The 27,815-nt window shown below is 43.9% G+C and overlaps 1 protein-coding gene across 1 annotated transcript in view; it reads right to left on the bottom strand.

The window, feature by feature from the left end:
- LOC141173623 (uncharacterized) overlaps window positions 1-27,815 on the bottom strand; it is a 116,714-nt gene that overhangs the window by 49,295 nt on the left and 39,604 nt on the right. The window contains exons 3-10 of the mRNA XM_073657924.1: window positions 13,885-14,628; window positions 7,809-8,245; window positions 6,367-6,541; window positions 5,976-6,223; window positions 5,480-5,663; window positions 3,191-3,395; window positions 2,912-3,087; window positions 2,749-2,818 (exon numbers count right to left, since the gene is read on the bottom strand). Coding sequence (XP_073514025.1) covers window positions 2,749-2,818; window positions 2,912-3,087; window positions 3,191-3,395; window positions 5,480-5,663; window positions 5,976-6,223; window positions 6,367-6,541; window positions 7,809-8,245; window positions 13,885-14,628 — 2,239 coding nt within the window. The remainder of the gene's footprint in view (window positions 1-2,748; window positions 2,819-2,911; window positions 3,088-3,190; window positions 3,396-5,479; window positions 5,664-5,975; window positions 6,224-6,366; window positions 6,542-7,808; window positions 8,246-13,884; window positions 14,629-27,815) is intronic.

The raw sequence follows: 27,815 nt of genomic DNA, 5'->3' as shown, positions 1-27,815 counted from the left end.
TCTTGGGGTTCCTTCTTCTTCTCTCTGGGTCCTTCTGACTCCTCTCTCTCTCTCAGACTTGGCCTTGGAGCTGGGCCCAGCCGGAACCACAACTCCCTGTCAGCCCTTCTGGCTGAGCTTCTCTGCTCTGCTCCTCAGGCTAAACTCTGACAGACTGACCCTGATCTAAGATGGTGCCCACCTTATATACTCCCTCTATGTGTGAGCTCAGGTGACCAGCACCCAATGAGCTCCTAGCCTTACCCAGACTGCTCCCCCTATCTGCCCCTACACTACTGGGATGTTCCACCCCCCTCCCACTCCAGCCAGGGACAGACACTGTCGTACCTGCACATATACTGGTGGGAGTACCGTCGGTCTGTCCCCCGGAAATGAGATGTATGTAGTGTATGCAGCTATCTGAGCTCAGTCCCACACTCCATCCTTACCCGGGAGTGGAATACCACACCTCTGGCTTGAGGTGTAATACCCCTGTAGCAGCCGAGTCCTCAGGGTGCTACATATACACATATAGTGACCATCTCACGTGTATACATACAGTGACCATCTCATGTGTATACACATATAGTGACCATCTCACGTGTATACACATATAGTGACCATCTCACGTGTATACACATATAGTGACCATCTCACGTGTATACACATATAGTGACCATCTCATGTGTATACACATATAGTGACCATCTCGCGTGTATACATACAGTGACCATCTCATGTGTATACACATATAGTGACCATCTCACGTGTATACACATATAGTGACCATCTCACGTGTATACACATATAGTGACCATCTCACGTGTATACACATATAGTGACTATCTCATGTATATGCACATATAGTGACCATCTCACATGTATGCACTGTGACAAAGTCACTGGTAAAGTGCTGGAGGGGAGATATGTTTCCCTGAGGCTATTAGCTTCAGTGAACTAAAACCATTAAGTTTCCTCCAGCATGTTATTTTTTGAGAGGGGTTAAGTCCATTTGTAAAAGGGAGTGGTTTTTGTGAATGGCCATTGTGAAGGGCAGGAGACCATTCACCATATCTCCACCTCAGGATGTGGTCTGGGGGGGTTTAAATACTCGGCTAGCTGAGGCATTCAGGGTTCAGTGTCTGGAGAAGCTAGCTCCAAAAGGGAGCTTGTGTTTGTTCCTGAACCATGTGGAGTTGCTAAATTCTCAGCAGGCGGATCCCTGCTACTACAAGGACTGTGTTATTTGTGTTACCATTTTTGTTTTGTTTTCCTGTTTTGCCAGCGGGCTGTGTTTATTTTCATGGACTAACTGTTGGTTTATGACACACTATAATAAACCAACAAAAGATTTAAAGCGACAGCGTACCTGTGTTTACCTCCGTGTGCAGCTGAGTGAGCGATCTACCACAGCACATATAGTGACCATCTCATGTGTATACTTATAGTGACCATCTAACGTGTATATACATACAGTGATCATCTCATGTGTATACATATAGTGACCATCTCACGTGTATATGACGCGCCCCCTGGGCCTGTGCTGTGCAAGGGGGATACCCGGAGCCGGATCGCTGGGGGTTGTAGTTCTCCGTGGCGGTGACCCGGTCCGTGCCCAGGGCGGTCAAACCAGTGGCAGTCTAATTGTTCTAATAAGTGTCCGACTACGCCACCCGTGGATTGCGGTCAGTGGGGACCGCCGCTGCGCTGCCGACCGCTGAGGCTGATGTTGTTTGCGCAGCCGAGTATGGGATAACTCCCCACGGGAGGAGTATTGCCTCAGGGCAGCTAATGTGGATGATGGGAGTGATGGTGTGAGAGTCCCGGTAGTAATGGTGCTGGTGCGGCAAGGAATCACAGAGACGTGGGGTGCAGTTCAGGGTCTTTACTGATGGTAATAAGCAGACCCTCCCAGGAGTACTGGCTAGTATAAGGGGCCTGGTCAGTCTGTGAGCAAGCAGGATCTCCCCTGGCCAGGTGGAGTTGTAGGCCTCCCCGTCTATCTGCACTCTTTCCTGGCTACCTTGCTCTATGCGGGTAGAAGTAGCCCACGTCCCTGAGTATACCGTGTGGTGCTCACCCGTATGGCTGGTGACTTGGGGCCTTCCGTTAGACTTCGCTTCACGATGGCGATGCTGGTCCCTTGCTTGTGACCGTGCCTTCGGGTTTCTAGGCCAGAGGACATGGAATCCCCTGCCGGTTGGATTCTGCTGCTGGACCTGGATGTCCCCACAGCCTCGGACTACTGTGTCCGGATTAGTGTCTTCAGCCAAGGCGAGCTTCTAGCTTCCAGACTCTGGCACTCGCTCCAGCTCCTACAGAGCTCCTGTTCTAACTTCTCCTGTGTATGCAGCTTCACTCTGTCTCCTCTGCAGGCTCTGACTGCTCTGCTCATTCTGAAGGCTCTGACTGCCCTAATCCCGCCCCAGACCCAGTTTATAAGGGCAGATTCCTCCCCTCCCAGGTCTGGGCGGACCGTGTTGCATGCTTAGGGATCCTGACCAGAGAAACCTCCCACTTGCTCTCAGACATAATATCTCTATTACCGTGGCAACCAGACCCCTGGGGTGCCACATATACACATATAGTGACCATCTCATGTATATATACATATAGTGACCATCTCATGTGTATACACATATAGTGACCATCTCATGTGTATATACATATAGTGACCATCTCATGTGTATATACATATAGTGACCATCTCATGTGTATACACATATAGTGACCATTGCACAATGTAAATGTATATTTTTTAACACTTACGTGGTTGCACATGTTTTGGGTAAAGCTTGACCACAGGCATTGTAAACTTTGTGAGAGGGGCAGGAAATAGCTGGAATAAAGGAAAACCATCCATTAATATTAGTACTTCACTTATTATCTGCTTCTCTGTTTGCAAAAGCCATTGATACAAAGATACACGTACTACATTCTGAAGTCCGAGATCTCCAGTCAATGCAAACACCTTGCTCCCCGCAGAGAAGAGCGTATTGCTGCAAGCTGGTGCATTCAATGTTGGAATTTGAAACATGGCAGCTGTCATAATTACATGCCTTGTAGAAGTTGGCAGGTGACAGAGTCTTGTGGCATTCCTGAAAGGGTCTTTTAATCGGAAATACAAGAAAAAATAATTATTCAGGACCACTTACAACTTAAAAGTTGCTCCAATTGATATGTCTAAAAAAAAGTCTCATAAAATCCTTACGCTTGCAAAAGAAGTTCACATAAAGGTGATGGCTTGCATTCTGTTGAAGGCACTGTGACTTTAGGGGGAACAGTTGACCTTAAGTGACCGCATTCAGGTTTACTTGGATCTGGCACAACCCAGGAATCAGCCATGATTTCACAGCGTGAGGCAATGGTGCCATCAGGCAGCCTGCAGTCATCACTTCTCTTGTTGGTGCAAGTACCTATAAAGGATGGTTTTGTGTGAGTACAATTTATGCTATAATAACTAATATAAACAAATTCTTTAGATTTACTGCAAGAGGCAAGATACAGTGATATAATGTAGAGACAGAGGCCCTGATTCCAGTGATGTGTCACTTACTAGGCTGCTTGCTGTAGTTTTGATAAAAACTGTTTTATCTGCTGCAGATCTAGCAGTTCTCTGAATGCTGAGCTGTGTATAACCCCGCCCCCACCACTGATTGGCAGCTTTCTGTATACACTGTGCATAGGCAGAAAGATGCAAATCAGTGCTGGAGGCGGGGTTATACAGAATATGGAGGACTACATGGCAGCAGGTTTACTAGTCCTCTAGTGATAAAATCACTGCTTTATCAACAGGACATGATCAAAACTACAGCAGTAGCCCAGTAAGTGACACATTGCTGGAATCAGGTTCTCTGTGTCTACATTATACTGCTCTCAGATTAGTTGGCAAAATCCTGGTAACAGATTCTCTTTATAGGAGAGAGTAATGAGAATTTAGGATTTTTTTGGTGTGACTTATTTAGAAGCTTCATGTTATGTTCTTCTTGATTAATGGTAATGAATGAAACTCACCTTTGTTGCTCTGCAACTCTGATGTGGCTGTTCTTAACTATGTACCAGGTATGTATGGTATGGGACATAATACAGAGGCTATCTCACAACGGCTCGTTCTCAGTCTGCGGGACATGCTCCATCAAGTGCTATATTGATGCTGCTTTCCCTTCATAAAATTTTGACTAAAATTTAGGAATTTAGGACCAACTTATACAAAAAAAGAAGCCTTCATGTGGATGCCAAATGCCTTTTTTATTTTTACGCTACAGGTACATCAATGTGTACTAGAAATGAACAATTCTTTTCAAATTTTGACAAATTCACCTAGTTTTTCTTGGTAATTTGATTTGTGGTAAATCAAAAGCCTCCAAGTTTGCTGAAAAATATGTATCAAACTATTCTCTTTTCATCACACATTAATTTCACTGCTGTGCTGTCACATACACTCGTCCAGTTTTTCCAATGTTTTAAGGTTTTCTCTCCCTATCTCCATGGCTAAGCTGTGATGTCCTCTCATCATCATCCAGATTTGCCTCAAAATGGCTGCTGCATTTCCTACTTCTTCTTTTATACTGTCTATGAAAGCCCCTTTTCATTAACTGAGCTATAACTTGTGATGTGATATATGCAAAGCATTGTGGTGAAGTCCGATCGTGATCATGCAATCTTCTGGAATGTGTAAAATGGCAGCAGCTATTTTAGGTGATTCGCATAAAGTGAAATGCAAATTGTTTGAATTTGCTGGGTTCAACAAATTCCTAAAAACTTGACACGATTTGGATTCTCATTGACTAAATCCTCTCATCTTTAAAGAGGTTGTCCACTACTTTTACATTAATGACCTATCCTTAGGATAGGTCATCAATGTCTGTTCACCTGGGGTCCGACACCCGGCACCCCCAACGATCAGCTGTTATCAGTGTCGATGGGAAGTTCTCACTTTCCGAGCAGCACCGTCTACCTGTAGTGGCCACCCCAGGGTACTGCACATCCGCCTTCTATTGATTTGAATAGGAGGCGGATGTGTAGTACCAAGCACCGGCGACACAAATAACAGCTGATCAACGGGGGTTCCACGTGTCGGACCCCGGCCGATCAGACATGTAATCGGCCATCAACGTAAAAGTAGTGGACAACTTATTTTATGTGAACCTGTTTTCATATTTCTATTTGTTGAGAACATTTGGAAGGATAATTTAATTGTTGGGAATTTGTGGAACTAGAGAAAATATTACATAAGCAATTTATAAGTTTGATATGAAAGCTCGTCACTAATGAAAAGATTCAGATTACATGCATAAAATAATTTGTTCATAAACACTACACTACAACATACAGAAATTAACAGATCATGCACCAGGGTAACAACAATTTTGTGATCACCACTGTAGATTGGAACTAGGGGCAAGAGTTGACTCTATGTACAATGAGTGTTGCTGGGATTTACTCAAGTAAATCGATACAAGAGTTTAAGAACTATCATATCTGAAAAGAGGAAACTTACCGCACTGTCCTTGTGTGTTATGTCCAAAAAGTCTGAAGGGCAATTTAACCGAAAAAGACATACCATTGTATGTGATATTAGCCTCTAACTCTGGTATTTCCACAACATAATTGATGCCGGATGTATACACTTTCACCCCATATTTTTTATAGGGCATTCCTACAATTTCATCATTTACAAGAACCTGCAAACAAATTTAAAAAGTTAACAGGATAAATTAGCAAAGTTTAGAAAACAAGTGCTTTTTAGAGGATCTACTGTGGAAAATCATTCAATATTTGTGTTGGCCTCATCCAGAATATATCTGGATATTAATATGACCCTCTCCTTAATCCATCCACATAAAGTGTTAACCATGTAAGGCAATGGGGCCTTCATAACTGCTAGCAAAGTTGTATTTGGTCAATATATGCCATCTATCTTCTAGTTTATGGAACTATTCCAGAATAAAATGACTGTTTCATGATCTGTCATATACCCCATTGATCCTTCCTACCTGTAAACTTATTGATGTCAAGCGCTTTGCTTTAATACGTATCAGCTGAGTTTCATGGCGGACAATGATGTCACGAGGGCAGGAGACTCGACCTTGTGCTCCACAATCATAGTTATCAATGTAGACTCCAAAATTGTCAATCCGCTTTTCAATTTCCTCCACTAAGGTATAGGTGCAGTTGCCTTGATAACTATAATAGGTGCCATCAAATGTGACATAATGGGGATCTCCCCAACCATTGCAAACACCTAAATGGAAAAAATGAGGATAAGTTTTTAAATATTAGATATCATATTATATTATATGGTTTTAAAAATCCAAGTGAATTCGCTTTAGCTGCAGAAATATACTAATGACAAATTTTGCCATGATCCAAAAGAAAGACACTCACAATCACATTCCCAGTGCCAGCAGCAAAGGTCATCATCTGGTACAGCTATTGGCTGAAGTCCATTAGCACATGTGATTTTAGGTGGTGGTTCACACTTGAGTTCAATGATCTCTACTGTATTGTTTTCCAGACACCTAGCCATGGTGCAGTTACATAAAACCCAGGTTTCATTATGCTGGAAAAACAAAAAGATTATAGTACTGCCTGGAAGTGATAGGTATAAATGAAATATAAGTTATCTGGACCTGTACCACTAAGAAGAAGACATCCTTTACATCTGGATGAATGAAAATGTCACCATCATAATAGTCAGGATTCTTTACTGGAAGAGCAGTGAGATATGAAACTCTCTGCCACATGATCTTGTGATGGTTGATTCATTGAAGAAGTTCAAGAAAATTCTTCATGGTTTTCTTGAAAACCATAATATTTCAAGTTATGGGTTCTAGATTAATGCAGATGGAACACTGATAGAGATGAGCGAACCTGAGGTTAAAAGTCCGGTGTTCATACAGGACAGTTACTGTTCAGTGCTAAACAACGAACACGGATTTTCCCCGAAGGCCCATTGTAATGTTAGGAGTTCCAGGGGAAGTCCATTGGAGAAAAAGAGAGAATTTTCCAACTCAAAAGTCCCCATTGTTTTCAATTGTTCTGGTTCGAGATCGGGTACAGTTCTAGCACCTGAGCCGAACTTTGGAATAAACCTGAACTTCCATGGGTCTGCTCATCCCTAGACACTGATCCAGAGAGCTATTCTCATTGATATTTTGGAGTTGGGAAGAAATATTTTGCCTAATGTGGGGGAAATTGGCTTTCATTGGGTTTACCGCTTTCCAGAGTGTGTTTTTTTCATCCTTGTGATCTATGAAGTTATAGATGAGAGCAAATTTGTCTGCCCTATTATAAGAATATATCCAAATACAGACTTCTGCCAAATTTTGAGCAGTTCATAAAATAGGTAACACAGGAAGTTGAGGAAAAAGAGAGGCGCAACTCAACAATTTGTGAATGTTCCCCCAACCATTAGATCTATCCAAACTTTGAAGACATGCAGTAGATACACTGAAGGGGCAGAGGAGCTTGTGGTTACAATCCTGGACCCATCTCCTCTTGCCTCCTCTTTGCTTTCTTCTTTGAGTTACATCTACACAGCGACAACCCAATTGCCAGTTCATTTTTAGAGATTCGCAATAATGCCTCATGGATGGAAAATTAGGTACTGTATAATTATCCTAATATTTTTATTTTATTTTTTGTATTTCATTTCTTGCATCGTGATTAGTGCTGATTGTATTGTGTGAAATCATAAAAATTCAAGTGGGTAAATGACATTGCACTTTAGTCTTACTGGAAAAAAATGGGACTGTAATGGCCCATCAGCTTCACTCATGAAAGCAAGATAGGAAATGAACATATACATAAATATGAAGGTCACTCACCTCACGATGTGGTTCAAATGGACAGCCAGGTTTTTTGCTTGTGGAAACAACCATAGATGTAGTTATGGACTTTGTTGTTGTTGTTGAAGAGGTTGTGTTTGGTGTAGTGGTAGTCTCTTTTGGTGTGGTTATGGTAAATGTTGTGGTTACTGGTGTTGTTGTTACCTCTGGTGTGGGAGTACTTTGTGTTGTGGTGGTGGTGGTTGTTGTGGTGGTGGAAATTGTTGTTGATGTGCTTCCTTGTGTTGGACTTTCTGAAGTGTGTGTTGTAGGTGGAGTGGTGGTTGATTCAGTAGTAATTTCTGGAGTAGATGTTGAAGAAATCTGGGTTGTGGATGAGTAGCAATTCCAGTGATTAACATGTATAATGCATTCCATGGTGCAAATAACTTCATAGCACCAAGTATCATTTGCAACACCAGAAGTTACAATGTCACCTGTAGTAGAAAAATATAACAAACATATTATAGCCAATAGGTAACTTCTAGATGTTTACAAAAAAATTGACTTTTTGCAGATCACTGTTAATGGGTTTCCTGCTTTAGCCTTTTCTGAACCTTGAGTTTATTCAATCAAATTGGAGGCAGTTTAAAACTATGGATCAAATATGTCCCCTGATCCTTCAAGGGTTAAACATTCCCCTTCTGTGTGCTCAGCTATGGTTCATCCAGAGATATTAGAGGAAGGGCCCAAAGTTTCCATGGAGGTAATGAAACATTTGTCCTAAAGTGAAGCAGGTGTGAAAACCAGTTCTTCGGCACAGGCAATATACGGATTGATAATCATGTGCAATTTGAGATGAAGTTCACATAGGTGTTTTTTTGATTGATGCATAGTCTGATTTGAAATTTCAATTACCTTATGGTCTTTGACTTAGGGCATATCGCTTGAATGGGAGTGCACGGAAGCTGTGTGGCTACTTGGATAGCAAAGATAACTTTACTTCTAACTGGGAATTCCCTACATAAATAAAGTACTTGTATAAAGTCCAATAGCAACGTCTCTGTATGAATCTTGATGAAATCAAAGGCATATGAAGGTATAAAAGTTGGTTGTCTACTATTACAGTTCTTAGAGCAGCTTTCACTTTCGTAGTGGATAAAGTGGCAAATTCAACTAATTACACTGCAATATGGGATATACATAGCTATGTAAGGTATTTCAATTGACAGTACAATTAAAGGAGATCATTTTTAGCTTGGCATTTAGAAGTATACCTGAAATTAGGACCATCAATGAGCTGGAATCAATGTACTGTGCACTGCGGGGATTCGCCAGTTTCTGAGCCAGGACCAAAGGGTATGCATATGTTATACACACGTGGTCAAAATAGTTGGTACCCCTCGTTTAATGAAAGAAAAGCTCACAATGGTCAAAGAAATAACTTGAAGCTGACAAACGTAATAATAAGTTAAAAATCTATGAAAATGAACAAATGAAAGTCAGTCATTGCTTTTGAACCCTGCTTCCACAGAATTTAAAAAAAAATTAAACTCATGAAATAGGCCTGGACAGAAATGATGGTACTCTTAACTTAATATTTTGTTGAACAACTTTTGAGGCAATCACTGCAATCAAACGATTCCTGTAACTGTCAATGAGACTTCTGCACCTCTCGACAGGTATTTTGGCCCACTCCTCATGAGCAAACTGCTCCAGTTGTCTCGGTTTGAAGGTACCTTTTCCAGATGGCATGTTTCAGCTCTTTCCAAAGATGCTCAATAGAATTTAGGTCAGGGCTCATAGAAGAACACTTCAGAATAGTCCAATGATTTCCTCTTAGCCATTTTTGGGTGTTTTTAGCTGTGTGTTTTGGGTCATTATCCTGTTGCAAGACCCATGGCCTGTGACTGAGATCAAGCTTTCTGACACTGAGCAGCACATTTCTCTCTAGAATCCCTTGATAGCCTTGAGATTTCATTGTACCCTGCACAGATTCAAGACACCCTGTGCCAGATGCAGCAAAGCAGCCCCAGAACATAACAGAGCCTCCTCCATGTTTCACAGTAGGAACAGTGTTCTTTTCTTGATATGCTTCATTTTTCTGTCTGTGAACATAGAGCTGATGTGCCTTGCCAAAAACTTCCATTTTTGTCTCATCTGTCCATAGGATATTCTCCCAGAAATGTTATGGCTTGTCAACATGTCGTTTGGCAAATTCCAGTCTGGCTTTTTTATGATTTTTTTTCAACAATAGTGTTCTCCTTGGTCGTCTCCCATGAAGTTCACTTTGGATCAAACAACGACGGATGGTGTGATCTGACACTGATGTTCCTTGAGCTTGAAGTTCACCTTTAATCTCTTTAGAAGTTATCCTGGACTCTTTTGTTTCCATTCGTGTTATCCGTCTCTTTGATTTGTCATCAATTTTCTTCCTGTGGCCATGTCCAGAGAGGTTGGCTACAGTCCCATGGATCTTAAATTTCTGAATAATATGTGCAACTGTAGTCACAGGAACATCAAGCTGCTTGGAGATAGGCTTATAACCTTTACCATGCTTGTCTATAATTTTCTTTCTAATCTCCTGAGACAACTCTTTCCTTTGCTTCCTCTGATCCATGTTGAGTGTGGTACACACCATGTCACCAAACAACATCGTGATTATTTGTAGCCCTATATACAGGCCCACTGATTGATTACAAGATTGTAGACATCTGTGATTCTAATTAGTGGACACAACTTGATTTAACATGTCCCTTTTGTCACATTATTTTCAGGGGTACCGTCATTACTGTCCGGGCCTATTTCATAAGTTTAATTTTTTTTACATTTCTGTGGAAGCAGGGTTGAAAAGCAATGTCTGACTTTCATTTGTTCATTTTCATAGAATTTTAATTTTTTATTACTTTTGCCAGATTCAAGTTATTTCTGTGACCATTGCCGGTTTTTCTTTCATTAAACGAGGGGTACCAACAATTTTGACCACGTGTGTACATACTCCCAACCAGTGTCCATCCAACCATGCCCTCTAGTTGGCCATGCCCACTAGACGGCTACGTCATTAGTTGGGGTGCAGCCTTGCTCAATAAAGTGTATGGAGCGAGGCCGTGCCCACTGTACAGACCCTGGCCAGGAAAATGTATAACACATACATACCCTCCGGTCCCGGCTCAGAAACCAGAGAATCCCCGCAGCACACAGAGCATGTGCTGCTGGGATTCATAAGTCTGTAGTCCCACAGAGTGACTGCAGACTTATAAATTTGGACCGAACAACTCTTTTAACCATTGTGTGCGATTAATTCTATAATGTACAGGTGCATCTCACTAAATTAGAATATCATCAAAAAGTTAATTTATTTCAGTTCTTCAATACAAAAAGTGAAACTCATATATTATATAGAGTTGTTACAAACAGAGTGATCTATTTCAAGTGTTTATTTCTGTTAATGTTGATGATTATGGCTTACAGCCAATGAAATCACAAAAGTCATTATCTCAGTAAATTAGAATACTTTATAACAACAGCTTGAAAAATTATTTTAAAATCCGAAATGTTGGCCTACTGAAATGTTCATTAAATGCACTCAACACTTGGTCGGGGCTCCTTTTGCATCAATTACTGCATCAATGCGGCATGGCATGGAGGCGATCAGCCTGTGGCACTGCTGAGGGGTTATGGAACATGTTATGGAAGCCCAGGTTGCTTAGATAGCAGCCTTCAGCTCGTCTGCATTGTTGGGTCTGGTGTCTCTCATCTTCCTCTTGACAATACCCCATACATTCTCTAAGGGGTTGAGGTCAGGTGACCTTGCTGACCAATCAAGCACAGTGATACTGTTGTTTGTAAACCAGGTATTGGTACTTTTGGCAGTGTGGACAGGGGACAAGTCCTGCTGGAGAATGAAATTTCCATCTCCAAAAATATTGTTGGCAGAGGGAAGCATGAAGTGGTCTAAAATTTCCTGATAGACAGCTGCGCTGACTTTGGTCTTGATAAAACACAGTGGACCTACACCAGCAGATGACATGGCTCCCCGAACCATCACTGATTGTGGAAACTTCACACTAGACCTCAAGCAGCTTGAATTGTGGCCTCTCCACTCTTCCTCCAGACTCTGGGACCTTGATTTCCAAATGAAAATTGGAACTCTGGGACCTTGTGGAGTGTGTCAATGCCTGACTTCTGGACAAGTCAGCAGTCTTCCCCATGATTGTGGAGCCTACTGAAACAGACAGCTTAGGAAACCTTTACAGGTGTTTTTTGATAATTATTTTAATTTAGTGAGATAATGACTGTTGTGCTTTCATTGGCTGTAAGCCATAATCATCAACATTAACAGAAATAAACACTTGAAATAGATCACTGTTTGTAATAACTCTATATATGAGTTTCACTTTTTGTATTGAAGAACTGAAATAAATTAACTTTTTGATTATATTGTAATTTAGCGAGATGCACCTGTATGTATATAGTGGTTGTAACTCTGTTTTTTATTTTTCATAGAGAATCTAAAATCTTACGCTTTCCGTCACGAATCTTATACTTAAATGAAAAATGTCTCCCTGTGTGCAGCCTCCACTAGGGAGAGCTTCTTCCTGCAGTACCAGTATACAATAAACCTGAATTCAAAGAGTCCTGAATTTCAGCTGATATTATTTGTGGGTTTTTCTTTGCATCCCGAACAATTTTCCTGGCAGTTGTGGCAAAATTTTTGTTGATCTACCTTACTGTGGTTTGGTTTTTACAGAGCCCATAATTTTCCATTTGTTAATCACAGTTTGAACTCTGCTGACTGCTATTATCAATTCCTTGGACATCTTTTTTAACTCATTCCTGTGTTATACAGTTCAACTAGCTTTTCCCGTAGATCTGTTGACAGTTCTTTTGCTTTCCCCATGACTCACAATCCAGAAACGTCAGTAGCTTAATGACAGATGCAAGAGTCTGTCTGGATCCCAGAAACTCACTCAGCTTTTATGCACACACACTGATTACAAGCAAACAGGTCACAGGTGAGGATGTTACCTTTAGTAGCCATTCAAACTCATTTGTGTCAAATTCTGTGCATGTTATCAGGCCAAAATCACCAGAGTATGTGAACTTTTGATCAGAGTCATTTGGATGTTTTTGGTTGTCATTAAGATTTCAAAAGAGAAAACACAGTTGTTTGACAATAAATGGCTTCACCCAACCAATAACCATGAGTGGAGAAAAACATTTTTTGTTATCATTCATATTCTCTGAAACAAGGCCAAGAAAGGAAAAATTATTCCGGGGCATGGAAACTTTTGAGCATAACTGAATGTCTCCTTTACTTAATGATGTATGATTACTGTTATACTATTTCTGTTTTAAAACCAATAAAACTTTAAATTTGAAAAAGAAAAAAAAATTTAAACTACAATAAATGCCATAAAGAAAAAAAAACATCCAAGTGACAAAAATACCGCTTTTTACTAGCCATATCTTCCTCGAAAAAGGTGATAAAAAGCAATCAAATTTTTCACTGGATTTGTTTCTTTATTTCCAGTTTATCAGTACATTACATGAAAGAGTAAATGGCATTATTCAAAAGTACAACTTTGTCCTGCAAAAATTGAACCCTAAGATGGCTACATCAATGTATAAATAAAAAGTTATGGCTCATGGAAGAAGGGCTAAGGAAAAACAAAAGCAAAAAAAAAATTGGAAGGGGATAAAGTGGTGTTTCCTGAACATAGAAAGTTCTAACAAATTTTCACATACATTGCAGAGGTGATAACTGTGAAGGTCCAACTGCTGCCCCCACTCTACTCTATCACCAGAATGGGGAGTCCCATGATCAGTGTTTGAGTGGAGAGGCTATTGAGCATGCATGCAACCACTCCATTCACTGTCTATGGCACCAGAGGAGATAGTCAAAAACGGCATTCAGCTAGCTATCTTCAGCAGTCCCAGAGATATTTAATGGAATATTCTCATTCATTCTTGACCACTGCTCCACTTTCATTTTGCTGTTGAACCTCCTCTTCCAATTATTTTATCCTTGCAAGTCTTAATGATTAGTACATTTTAAATTAAAATCTTGTGAACACAGTTATTAGTATTGCATTGCTTTCAAATGCAAAATTTTACAGATCTGGGAACGACCTACCTGGTAGATATGGTTTCTCGTCGTACAAACAGACACATACAGTGGAAGACTTGATGGTTGTTTCAGTGGAGGTGATGATTTCTGGAGTTGTTGTAACAGAACTGGTGGTTGTAGTAGGGGTGGTACTAGTGATGATTTCTGGTGTGGTTGTAGAGGTAGTAGTACTGATTTCAGGTGTAGGAGTAGGAGTCGTTGTAGTTTTGGTAGTAGTGCTGATTTCAGGTGTGGTAGTAGGTGTGGTTGTAGAGATAGTTGTACTGATTTCAGGTGTAGGAGTAGGGGTGGTTGTAGTGGTAGTAGTAGTGCTGATTTCAGGTGTAATAGTAGCTGTGGTTGTAGAAGTAGTAGTACTGATTTCAGGTGTAGGAGTAGGGGTGGTTGTAGTGGTAGTAGTAGTAGTGCTGATTTCAGGTGTAGTAGTAGTAGGTGTGGTTGTAGAGGTAGTAGTACTGATTTCAGGTGTAGGAGTAGGGGAGGTTGTAGTGGCAGTAGTAGTGCTGATTTCAGGTGTTGTAGTAGGTGTGGTTGCAGAGATAGTTGTACTGATTTCAGGTGTAGGAGTTGGGGTGGTTGTAGCGGTAGTACTGATTTCAGGTGTTGTAGTAGTAGGTGTGGTTGTAGAGGTAGTAGTACTGATTTCATGTGTAGGAGTAGGGTTGGTTGTAGTGGCAGTAGTAGTGCTGATTTCAGGTGTTGTAGTCAGTGTGGTTGTAGTGATAGGAGTGCTAGTAGTTGTTTCTTTATCTAGCAAAATTAGAGAAAAAAACACATTCTTTATTAATACATTATAATAAATTATATAAATACATTGACTTGCAACAGCAAAAATTTTGCAGCTTCTTTGCTGTATATTATATTTTATACAAAAAAAATATTTTTGTGAAAATAAAATCTAATCGGTATATGTTTGAAACTATCATGACCCATCTGAATATCCAGTATTTTCCCCGAAGATAAGAGAAGAAAGAATAAATAATTTACATGTTTTAAACCTAGGCATTACTTAAAAAATCCCTTTGGCCCACCTACAGTATTTTCCCTTAGACAGAGCCATATATGCAGATGTCGAGGTTTACAAATATACAGTTGCTGAGGTGGAAAGGTGCTCTTAAATGTTTGGCCAAGCCAAGGGTGCACTGAACACCTACACTTGGTTTGACAGAATCCCTTTAAGGCTGTGTTCAGTTGGCCATACTGAGACTCAGGTCAGTCATGTCCGCATATTGAGGATGTCACTTGCTCTGAGTGTAGCACCATGTGCTTATCCACTTAACAGACAAGTGCACCAGATGACTGGTATTGACATGAATATATCCACTGCAATTTTTTCACATGCATAATAGATCCTTGTGAAAAATCCTCGGTGAACAGAGTAAAAAAATATTGCAATGTTGACTACTACAGCCTTACAAAGAAGGTGGGGTGTGTGTGTGCTTTGAATACAGTAGTTTAGAACAGGGTTGCCAATCATGTGGGTTGCCATGTGACCGGATCCCCTAGATACATAAAGGTCCTTGTCCGGATCTTTACTAGGAACCTCCCCCTTGAGAAAGCAATGTGTACAGCATGCAAAACGCGCGTCGGGAGTCTTATAAGGACTCTTTCCCATCTGGTTTTCTTCATCTATCCCTGCACTTACCTGGGTAAGAGCTGCTCAGTTGTCACTGCTGATTTTTGGCCACTAGGCGATAGTATTATGCAGAGATTTCTACTAGTAGTCTGAGCCTCCTTGACTTGGTGATGTTTGTAACAGCATATTTCCCAAAGTGCTGTTCTCCCTTATACCTTTATTGGGGAACAATGTAGTATTTGCTGCTTTGCAAACACTTTGTGTTTGGAAAATGTGCAGGATTTTTCTAAATGGGCCTCAGCATCTAACTTTAGTGCTGAGGACCCTTTATTATGATATGGGTTTCGTGTATCTCACAGCCTTGCAAAGAATGCAGGAGTCCAATGTTTTTATTTGGGGAAAAATCCTTTCAAAAATTGTCCTGGATTAGAAAAAAAAGTGTCAGATTTTTTTCATGTGCTATCTATGGACAGCATGTGTATTCTGGTACTGCAAGTACCTGAACAATAGTAGCCCATGAACAAATATTATACCACTAGATGGTGGCCCGATTCTAAGGCATCGGGTATTCTAGCATATGTCTCCCGACCCTCCTTTATAATGCCCCATGCAGGAAGTCACATCCCCCGTATATAATGCCCCATGCAGGAAGTCACATCCCCCGTATATAATACCCCATGCAGGATGTCACATCCCCCGCATATAATGCCCCATGCAGGAAGTCACATCCCCCGTATATAATGCCCCATGCAGGATGTCATCTCTCCCCCATATAATGCCCCATGTAGGATGTGACCTCTCCCCCCATATAATGCACCATGCAGGATGTGACCTCTCCCCCCATATAATGCCCCATGCAGGATGTCACCTCTCCCCCATATAATGTCCCATGTAGGATGTCACCTCTCCCCCCCATATAATGCCCCATGCAGGATGTCACCTCTCCCCCCATATAATGCCCCATGCAGGATGTCACCTCTCCCCCCATATAATGCCCCATGTAGGATGTGACCTCTACCCACATATAATGCCCCATGTAGGATGTCACCTCTCCCCCATATAATGCCACATGCAGGATGTGACCTCTCCCCCCATATAATGCCACATGTAGGATGTGACCTCTCCCCCCATATAATGCCCAATGTAGGATGTGACCTCTCCCCCCATATAATGCCCTATGCAGGATGTGACCTCTCCCCCCATATAATGCCCCATGCAGGATGTCACCTCTCCCCCATATAATGCCCCATGTAGGATGTCACCTCTCCCCCCCATATAATGCCCCATGTAGGATGTCACCTCTCCCCCCCCATATAATGCCCCATGCAGGAAGTCATATCCCCTGTATATCCATCCCCCCATAGTGCCCCATGCAGGTCCCCTATAGCCCCATACAAAAAAAAAAATTCCAATACTCACCTCCCTTCTCAGCTGCTTCTCTGGACTCCAGCGTAGCGGGCATGTTGATGCTGTGCGCTGTGACCGGTCAGGAGAGAGCGTGGTGTAAAGACGTCACCGCGTCCTCTGACCTGAGACGTCACAGAGCATCAGCGGAAGACACAGGAGCTGCTGCGGAGGCACGGGGAGGGGTAAGTATGACGCCGGGTGCCGGGGTCCTGATAGAGCGGGGGGAGGGACGGGAGGAGAGGAGAGGGGAGGGGAGAGGAAGGGAGGGGTAAGTATGACGCCGGGTGCCGGGGTCCTGATCGAGCGGGGGGAGGGACGGGAGGAGAGGGGAGGGAAAAGAGGAGAGGAGAGGGGAGGGGAGAGGAGGGGAGGGGTAAGTATGACGCCGGGTGCCGGGGTCCTGATTGAGCGGGGGGAGGGACGGGAGGAGAGGGGAGAGGAGAGGAGGGGTGTCACACTTGTCCTCGGGAGATAAGTGGCCGTAGCCGCTGATCTCCCGACGATAGCCGCATGTAGGTCAGCGGCGCCTGCGGTCGGGGGACTTATGCTGCGAGTAGCCAGCTGCATCTCCCGGCTGCATCGCCTCTGACCTCCGTGCCGCACATGAGCCGCTAACGGCCGCCATGTTTTTCAGAAATGCCGCATCGCTGATTGGCCACGGCCAGACCAATCAGCGACCCGGGATTTCCAGGACACACAGACAGACAGACAGAAAGACAGACAAACAGACGGGATAAGACAATTATATAGTAGATGTTTTGAGAAAACAAAAAAAAACCTTAATTTTTAAATTCAGACTACGCTTTCTCAAAATCCCATAAAATTCTTGAACAAAGCCATTATAGCCCTATAGGCTAAAATTTTGTGATTAAATATCTTGGTAGGTGAATTATAGATCGACAGAAGTAATTCATTTTAAGATACTCAAAAATGAAATGTTAAGGGTAGTCTATCACCACCAAAATCGATTTTCAACAAGTTATACCATGATACATGGACTTAGCCCTTATAAAAATCATACCAGCACTATATATGTTATTAGTAAAGTGCTGGAGAAAAAAAATTAATTTGTTTGCCAATGAGGAGGCTTCGGCACAAACTTGGCGCGGCTAAGATTTCTGTACACTGTTACGCCCCCTCGTTTTCCAAGAGCGAGCGCTGCCTAAATTCAGGTGGCATGTGAGTGCACATACGCTGATACTACCTGTTGTTCCGCACATGCATATAGTGGCCTGGCACATTTTTCTTCCCGGTTCCTATCTGCTTACACTGCACATTATACAGTGGGTACGGAAAGTATTCAGACCCGTTTACATTTTTCACTCTTTGTTTCATTGCAGACATTTGGTAAATTCTAAAAAGTTCATTTTTTTCTCATTAAAGTACACTCTGCTCGCCATCTTGACTGAAAAAAAAACAGAAATGTATATATTTTTGCAAATTTATTAAAAAAGAAAAACTGAAATATCATATGGTCATAAGTATTCAGACCCTTTGTTCAGTATTGAGTAGAAGCAGCCTTTTGAGCTAGTACAGCCATGAGTCTTCGTGGGAATGATGCAACAAGTTTTTCACACCTGGATTTGGGGATCCTCTGCCATTCTTCCTTGCCGATCCTCTCCAGTTCTGTCAGGTTGGATGGTGAACGTTGGTGGACAGCCAATTTTAGGTCTCTCCAGAGATGCTCAATTGGGTTAAGGTCAGGGCTCTGGCTGGGCCAGTCAAGAATGGTCACAGAGTTGTTCTGAATCCACTCCTTTGTTACTTTAGCTGTGTGCTTAGGGTCATTGTCTTGTTGGAAGGTGAACCTTCGGCCAAGTCTGAGGTCCAGAGCACTCTGGAAGAGGTTTTCATCCAGGATATCTCTGTACTTGGCCGCATTGATGTTTCCTTCAATTGCAACCAGTCGTCCTGTCCCTGCAGCTGAAAAATACCCCCATACCATGATGCTGCCACCACCATATTTCACTGTTGGGATTGTATTGCACAGATGATGAGCAGTGCCTGGTTTTCTCCACACATACCACTTAGAATTATCACCAAAAAGTGCTATCTTTGTCTCATCAGACCAGAGAATCTTATTTCTCATAGTCTGGGAGTCCTTCATGTGCTTTTGAGCAAACTCTGTGCGGGCTTTCATATGTCTTGCACTGAGGAGAGGCTTTTTTCGGGCCACTCTGCCATAAAGGCCTGACTGGTGGAGGGCTGCAGTGATAGTTGACTTTGTGGAACTTTCTCCCATCTCCCTTCTGCATCTCTGGAGCTCAGCCACAGTGATCTTCAGTGATCTTGGGGTTCTTCTTTACCTCTCTCACCAAGGTTCTTCTCCCACGATTGCTCAGTTTGGCAGGGCGGCCAGGTCTAGGAAGACTTCTGGTGGTCCCAAACTTCTTCCATTTAAGGATTATGGAGGCCACTGTGCTCTTAGGAACCTTGAGCAGTGCAGAAATTATTTTGTAACCTTGGCCAGATCTGTCCCTTGCCACAATTCTGTCTCTGAGCTCCTTGGGCAGTTCCTTTGAGCTCATGATTCTCATTTGGTCTGAAATGCACTGTGAGCTGTGAGGTCTTATATAGACAGGTGTGTGCCTTTCCAAATCTAGTCCTATCAGTTTAATTAAACACAGTTGGGCTCCAATGAAGGAGTGGAACCATCTAAAGGAGGATCACAAGGAAATGGGCAGCATATGACTTAAATATGAGTGTCTGAGCAAAGGGTCTGAATACTTATGACCATATGATATTTCAGTTTTTCTTTTTTAATAAAATTGCAAAAATTTCTACATTTCTGTTTTTTTTAAGTCAAGATGGGTAGCAGAGTGTACTTTAATGAGAAACAAAATTAACTTTTTAGAATTTATTGAATGGCTGCAATGAAACAAAGAGTGAAAAATTTAAAGCGGTCTGAATACTTTCTGTACCCACTATACTTCCTTATTAGCGATGAGAGAGCTTGCTCTTTACTCGAGATTTATGAGCATGCTCGGGTGTTTTCCAAGTATCTTCAGTGTGCTCAGGTGTTATGTTTGAGTCACTCTGTGTACATGATTTGCTACTGTTTGACAGCTTTAATACATGTGAGGAATGCCTGTTTCTTAGGCATTCCTCACATGTATTAAAGCTGTCAAACAGTCGCAAATCATGCACACGGAGTGACTCAAACATAACATTCGAGAACGCCGCAAATACTCGGCGAGCACCGAAGCATGCTCGGCGAAAGGGTTAACAGAACAAGCTCGTTCATCACTATTTCTTATGTATCAGTGTTGTGAACGGTGTCAGTAGAGGGGAACCAGTGAGGAGAACAGTGGCCACAGTTTGTGTGTGCGGCCAGGCACAGTGCCAGGGTCGGCTGACTATAGGCAGCACTTGCTATTGGAAGTAAGTCTGTCAATCAGAAGCCGGAGAAGCCCCCAATGTTCAAAACAAGGTGCTTAAAAGTGCACCCAATCCACCTTATTTGGAAAGTATAATGCTAGTATGATTTTTATAAGGGAGAAGTTCCCTATATCACGGTATAGCTTTTTTGAAATACATTTTGGGGGTGACAGACTCCCTTTAAATGAGTTGATGTATTACCAAAATATCCTTTGTACAAGATGGATAGATAGATTTGGCTTGAAAAAGGCTGTTCTCAGCTGAAACATTGCCACACCAGTTGGGCTAATAAAGCTCTATTTTCATCAATTTTTGTAGTTCTGGCTGCTTTTCTTCATGACTGTGTAGATAGATAGGTAGATAGATAGATAGATAGATAGATAGATAGATAGATAGATAGACAGTAGATTAATACTTTGTTGCAATGGCTACAGAATATGATGATGGTGCCAGCAATTGCAGATTGCTTAGGTAAGCTCATTCACTCTTAGCTCTTTGTTATACACTGTGTGCAGAATTATTAGGCAAATTGAATTTTAGAGGATTATTTTTATTATTGATCACTAGTGTTGAGCCACCCCCGTAGTGTTCGAGTTCGGTTCGGTTCGTCGAACACCCGTGTGTTCGCCGAACTGTTCGTCGAACTGTTCGTCGAACACCTTCGAACACCGTTAAAACCAATGGCAGGCAAACAAAAACACATAGAAAACACCTTCAAAGGTGTCCAAAAGCTGAAAAACTGCTCAGAAGACACAACTAACACATGGAAAAGTGACAAGTACATATAGTCATGCGAAAAGAAAAGAGGTGGAGGAGTAAAAGGAGGGGGAGACACAGATATAGGCATGTCATGCCCTTCTAAAATCCAAAAAGTGAGAAGCCGACACGTTCAGTCCGCTCCTGCCACCTCCGCGTCGCCGGGTTTGTGCCAGAGCCGCGGTGAACCCTGACGGCCAGCCCCCCTCTCCCAATACTGGTGCCTGTCCGCTGGTGGGTCGAGCGAGCCCCCCTGTGGTGGAGGCAGCTCTAAGCTTTTTAATTTAAATTGTCTCTCTAATTTGAATGAATACACTTTAAATCCATTTACAAGGATCTATTGGAGGGCAAGTCTCATGCCAGCAGCCGCGTAATTCCACCTCCAGTAGCGTCCACTAAAGCTGCTGCAGTTAAAAAGCTTTTATAAGGATCGAGCTCGGCTGTCCACCGCAAGGCATCCTACTGCCAGTCCCAGCCACTATGCCTTGGGGTGCCTCCTGATGCTCTTCACTGAGTATCCCGTGGTCCCGAAGCATTTCCTTTGAAAAAATTAAGTGTCCAAACTACAGGTGGTGTAGCTTGCTTAACACCCGGGATAATCCGCTGACTAGCAGACACTGCTACTAGGCACAAAGTATTTCCTGGGCTAGATGCAGTTAAAAATTTGTAATTAGATACTCTCGTTGGATGCTGAGAAAGCATTCCATAGAGTCTCCTGGCACGCCATATATGATTCTCTTAAAAAGCTTGGGGTAGGGGTCTAGGGGACCCTTTTATAGCCAAAATCACGGCCCTGTATCGCAATACGTCACCTAGGCTGAAGATGAATGGAACTGTAGCACCCTGAGGGCTCGGTTGCTACAGAGGTATTGCACCTCACCCAGAGGTGTGATATCTCACTCTCAGGTAAGGATGTAGTGTGGATCAGGACCCGACACCTGCATGCATTACACCACATTGCCGTGGGGCAGGGCGACCAATATGCCCCTGAGATGGGCACGACAGTCCCTGTCCCTGGCTGGAGTGGGGGGAGGGAACACTGAGGAAGGGGAACCCTGTAGTGCAGGAGCAGGGAGGAAGCAGTTCCTGGGTGCATTGAGAAGGGAGTATAAAAGGTGGGCACCATCTTAGTTCAGTGCAGAGAAGTCTGAGCAGAAGTGGCAGGGAGCAGGGGCTCTGCATGAGCTCTGCTCCGGAGGGGGGCCTAGTAACAGAGGCCCAGGCCTGGAAGAGGGAGAAGGAAGGAAGAGGAGCGGAGAAGGCTCCAGGAATGAGGAACGAAGGGATCCCAGGGGTGCGGACAGGCGAGTCGCCACCGCACGCCCGAATCCACCTGCGTGGAGGGGTCAGGCCAAAGGGGGAGACCGGTCCCCGAAACTAGTGTAGGCAGGAAACGACCCTCAGCTAGAAACAGGAGGCTGTGACATTTTATGTGGCGCAGCCCCTCGCTACACCCACTAGGAAGGCACCACATAGGGTCAGGGAAACTGGCGCCAAGTTTACCAAGAGGAGGCCCGAGGCAGCCGGACAGAAGGGTTGGTAAGAAAGGCCAGACAAAGGACACACAAAGGGGGTCCTGTGAAGCGCTCCAAAGTTATCTGGGAGTTGTCTGAGCCCCTCACCTGGTGAGCACAGTACGACGTGGGCAGCCGTTACCTGCAGACGTGGTCTGGATAATAAGAACTGTGAGTAAAGGCCCTGGACTGCATCACTGACTCCGTGTCATTACTGCTGCTGCCCTGCACCATCACCCCCATCCTCCGCATACACTGCCCTGAGGCTATACTCCTCCCGTGGGGAGTTATGCTACGCTCTGCTGCACCCACAACACCAGCCTCAGCGGTCTGCCCTGGAGCGGCGGTTCACTCTGACCGCAATCCACGGGTGGCGTAGTCGGACATTTCAACATCAAAACCACATAAATAGTTCCGCCACTGGTTTGACCGCCCCGAGCCACGGAACCGGTTTGCCGCCACGGAGACTACAACCACCAGCATCCACCAAAAAGGGTCCGGCTCCGGGTGTCCCAAGGCCCAGGGGGCGCGTCAGAACATTTTCATCACCTTTCACAATCACCAATGGGACAAGGCAGGGATGTTCTCTGTCCCCTCTCTTATACATCCTAGTGACGGAGCACCTGCTCTCATCAATTCGCCATAACCCCAATATTAGGTGGATTGAGGTGGGAGGCACCGAGTACAAGTGCTCTCTATTTGCTGATGATGTCCTAGTATATATCACTCAATCACATATATCCATCCATGCTGTTATGGCTGAAATAGATCACTTTGTTACATGGTCAAATTTTAAAATCAATGCAGCGAAGTCTGAGGCCCTCGATGTCTCCCTCCCCAAATCCATATAGGATTCCATCCAGTCCAACTTTCCCTTTGCCTGGCCCTCACAGGGTATCAAATACTTAGGAATTCCTATTCATAGAGACCTCTCCCATCTATGTTATCTTAATTTTGGGCCCTTTATTGAACAACTCCATACAGACCACGGTTGGCAAGTTAGAACTGTAAGATTCACTACGTGAACCACTGGTGTTTTGTGGAAAAGCACATGTACACTGTGTTCCAAATTATTATGCAAAAAGTGTTTAGGAGTGATAAGGGAAGAATTTGTTTGTTTGTCAGTTAAACTCATTTATGGTGATGTGTGTCAGGGCTCTTTATATCACTGTAAGCAATTGCAGACACCTGTGCTAATTAGTTTGGCAGGTGAGTCCAATGAAAGGCAAGACTACTTAAGAAGGCTGTCTCACATTATTAAGCAGCCTACATTTTCTGCCAAAATGGGAAAGAAAAAGGATGTGTCGGCTGCTGAGAAGCAACAAATTGTGGAGTGTTTAGGTCAAGGCATGACTACAATCAACATTGTGCGATGATCAGGATGAAGTGTCTTGGCAATCAAGAAGTATGTAGCTGATTCACAGTACACACGTGTGCGTGCTGATAAGGGCAAATTGAGGACTCTTTCCTACAGGCAATTACGTCAGGTTGAAAGAGCAGTGGCAAAAAAGCCTTGTCATAGCAGCAGACAAGTTTTTGAAGCTGCTGGTGCCTCCAACGTCCCCCGAACAACAAGATGCAGGGTCCTTCAGAGGTTTGCAGCTGTGCATACGCCATCCTGTCGACCTCCTCTATCCACTTCACACAAGCAGAAACGGCTCCAGTGGGTCAAACATTACATGAAGACTGATTTCAAAAGTGTTTTGTTCACGGATGAGTGCCGTGCAGCGCTCGATGGTCCAGATGGATGGAGTGGAGGATGGCTGGTTGATGGACACCCCATGCAAACACGGCTACAGCGCCAACAAGGAGGAGGTGGAGTAATGTTTTGGGCTGGAATCATGGGGAGAGAGATTGTCGGCCCCTTTAGGATCCCTGAAGGCGCTAAAGATGAACTCCACAATTTATGTGGATTTTCTCAAACAGCACTTCCTGCCATGGTTCAAGAAGAAGAACCGTGTATTTCACAGCAAGATCATTTTTTTGCATGATAATGCACCATCTCATGCTGCACATAAAACATCTGCATCTCTGGCTGATATGGGCATTAAAGGGGACAAACTTATGGTGTGACCCCCATGCTCCCCTGACCTCTACCCCATTCAGAACCTTTGGAGCATCATTAAAAGGAGTGTCTATGATGGCGGGAGGCAGTTCACATCTAAGCAACAGCTCTGGGAGGGTATTCTGTCCTCATGCAAAACAATTGAAGCAGAAACCATCCAAAACCTGACAAATTCAATGGACGAGAGAGTTCAGAAGCTCCTTTCGAACAAGGGGTCCTATGTGAAAATGTAACATCACCTAGAATAAAGTTTTGAGTTGAAAACTGTTTGATTTCAGTTTCTAACAACCTGCTAATGCTTATAATTTCAAAAATGACCATTTTTTTGGTCTTTATTAAAATGAAAAGGTTGATCGAAAAGTTTGGGGGATCTAAGAGTGTGGCAACCCAGTAGTCATGATTACTTCGAATTCTGACAATATGAGGGTCATGCTGCAGGTAGTGCAGCAAGAAGGCACTTATGTGTCTTGCGCATCTCGGAGCCCCAAAATTATTTTCCGGGCTAGATGCAGCTAAAAATTATTATTAATTTTAAATCTGGTGAAGCTTTAGTATAGATGGCCTAATAGGATCAGTGCTGCACACTGCTACAAAGCCCAAATTATTTTCCAGTCAAGATACAGATAAACATGATTAGTAATTTTAAATCTGGTGGAGCTTATTATAGATGGCCTAATAGAATGAGTGCTGCACACTGCTACAAAGCCCAAATTATTTTCCAGCCAAGATACAGATAAACATGATTAGTAATTTGAAAGCTTAAAACGGTTGGTAGGGTGATTTTAACCAATCATCAAGCTTTTACTCTCCCCAGGATGACACAGGGGTAGAAAAGTCGTTTCGGATCCATGATTTGTTCATCTTTATGAACGTGAGTCTGTCTACATTATCAGTGGAGAGCCGCGTGCGCTTATCTGTCAGCACACCACCAGCAGCGCTGAACACACGTTCAGACAGAACGCTGGCTGCGGGGCATGACAAGATCTCCAAGGCGTAAGTGGCTAGCTCCGGCCATTTATCCAGATTGGAAGCCCAAAAAGAGCAAGGTTCCAGTGACACAGTCATGGCTTCAATGTTTACTTGGAGATACTCCTGTACCATCGTCTCTAGGCGTTGACTATGTGTCAGACTTCTTGTCTCCTGTGGCCTTGCAAAGGATGGGCTAAAAAAGTGGTGAAATGATTCCGCAAAATTGATGTTACCAGCAGATACTGTGGTTCTGTTACGGTTTGAGTGCTGAACACTTGACGGTCCCACGGTTGGCAAGTTGGAACTGTGAGATTCACTACATGCACCACTGGTATTTTGTGGAAAAGCACATGTAAGATTCTGCAACAGTCTCTGCTGATACTCCTGCATGCGTGCATCCCTTTCTATGGCAGGAATAATTTCTGAAAATTTACTTTTGTACCGGGGATCTAACAGTGTGGCAACCCAGTAGTCAGGATTATTTCTAATTCTCACAATTCGAGGGTCATGTTGCAGGTAGTGCAGCAAGAAGGCACTCATGTGTCTTGCGCATCCAGGAGCACCAAGTCCCTGTTGTGTTGGTGGCGAGGTAACAATCATGCTTCCTTCCTCTGTCCTCTCCCCCCAACCTCGCACAACAGAAATGTGATCAAGGTCTCCCTCATCTGATGAGTCTTCCATCAGTTCGTCCTCCACTTCTTCCTGGGCTCCTGCACCTTCCTCACTAGTTTGGCTGCTACCATGCGCCCTGGTAAAACCATCTCCCCCACCCTCACATGCCTGCCGCCTTGGTGCTGCCGAACGTCTGGACCTTGCAGATGTTAGCCCTTCCGAATACAACTCCTCCTCCTCTACTTCCTCCACCTCCTCTTGTGCCACCACCTGACTCCGAATTCTGTTTAAGATGTGCTCCAGCATGTAAATCACCGGAATAGTCATGCTGATAATGGCATCGTCAGCACTAAACATCTTCGTCGCCATTTCAAAACTGTGCAGAAGGGTGCATAGGTCCCTGATCTGAGACCACTCCTCCAGCGTGATTTGCCCCACCTCTGGATCTCGTTGGCCCAGGCTATACGTCAGAATGTATTGCACCAGGGCTTGTCGGTGTTGCCACAGTCGCTGCAACATGTGCAGAGTTGAATTCCACCGGGTAGGCACATCGCATTTTAGCCGGTGAAGTGGCAGGCCCAACGACTTCTGTAGAGATGTAAGTCGCTGAGCTGCAGGATGAGAACGGCGGAAGTGAGCACACAGCGACCATGCCCTCTGCAGAAGGCCATCTAGTCTGGGATAGTGGGCTAAAAATTGCTGGACAACCAGGTTCAACACGTGAGCCATACAAGGCACGTGTGTGACATTGCCCCGGCGAAGGGCCGCACCCAGGTTTGCAGCATTGTCGCACACGGCCTTCCCTGGTTTCAGGTCCAGTGGAGACAACCATTCATGAAATTGGTTTTCCAGGCTGACCACAACTCCTCAGCTGTGTGACTCACATTTCCCAGACATTTCAATGTAAAAACCGCCTGATGACGTTGAGCCCTACTGCCAGCATAGTAAGGAGGTGTGCAGGATCCCTTCTGCGCAGTTAGAAAGCTTGTGGCATGACCAGACAGGCTTTGGGTGCAGGTGGAAGACCGAGAGGAGGTTGAGGAGGCAGAAGCAGTGGAGGAACTTTGACATAAAGAGGATTGACGCACAACTCGTGGGGACGGCAAGACTTGGACAGCAGCCCCTTGTCCTGCTGTCACCATAGTTACCCAGTGCCCAGTCAGCGACATGTAACGCCCCTGTCCATGCCTACTCGTCCAAGTGTCTGTGGTGAAATGCACCCTGTCACACACAGAGTTTCTCAAAGAAGCGGTGATGTTGTGTGCGACATGCTGGTGGAGCGCAGGCACACCTTTCTTTGAGAAGTAGTGCCGACTGGGCATCTGGTACTGGGGCACTGCGACGGACATAAGGTCTCGAAAATCCTCTGTGTCCACCTGGCGGAAAGGCAGCATTTCTGTAGCCAAGAGCTTGCAGATGGTGAAATTCAACCTCTTAGCTTTCTCATGGCAAGGAGGAAATGGTCTTTTACTTGTCCACATCTGAGGGACCGAGGGCTGGCTATTGTGCTTAGACGGGTTGATAAGGGTGTCCCCGGCAAACTGCCGGTCTGTGAGGAAGATGCAGGCGGACATGTTAGGTTGCCTTGATCCAAAGGTGGTGCTATCGATGTCGGACAGCGCTCAACACCAGCTGGTGTTACCTCCTCCAAAGAAAATGA

Source organism: Phyllobates terribilis, unplaced genomic scaffold (assembly GCF_046119375.1).
Source record: "Phyllobates terribilis strain yellow unplaced genomic scaffold, ASM4611937v1 Scaffold_13__5_contigs__length_258822181, whole genome shotgun sequence".
NCBI lineage: Eukaryota > Metazoa > Chordata > Amphibia > Anura > Dendrobatidae > Phyllobates > Phyllobates terribilis.
Note: the sequence above shows the minus strand (reverse complement) of the source record. Positions and strands in the feature narration are given on the sequence as shown.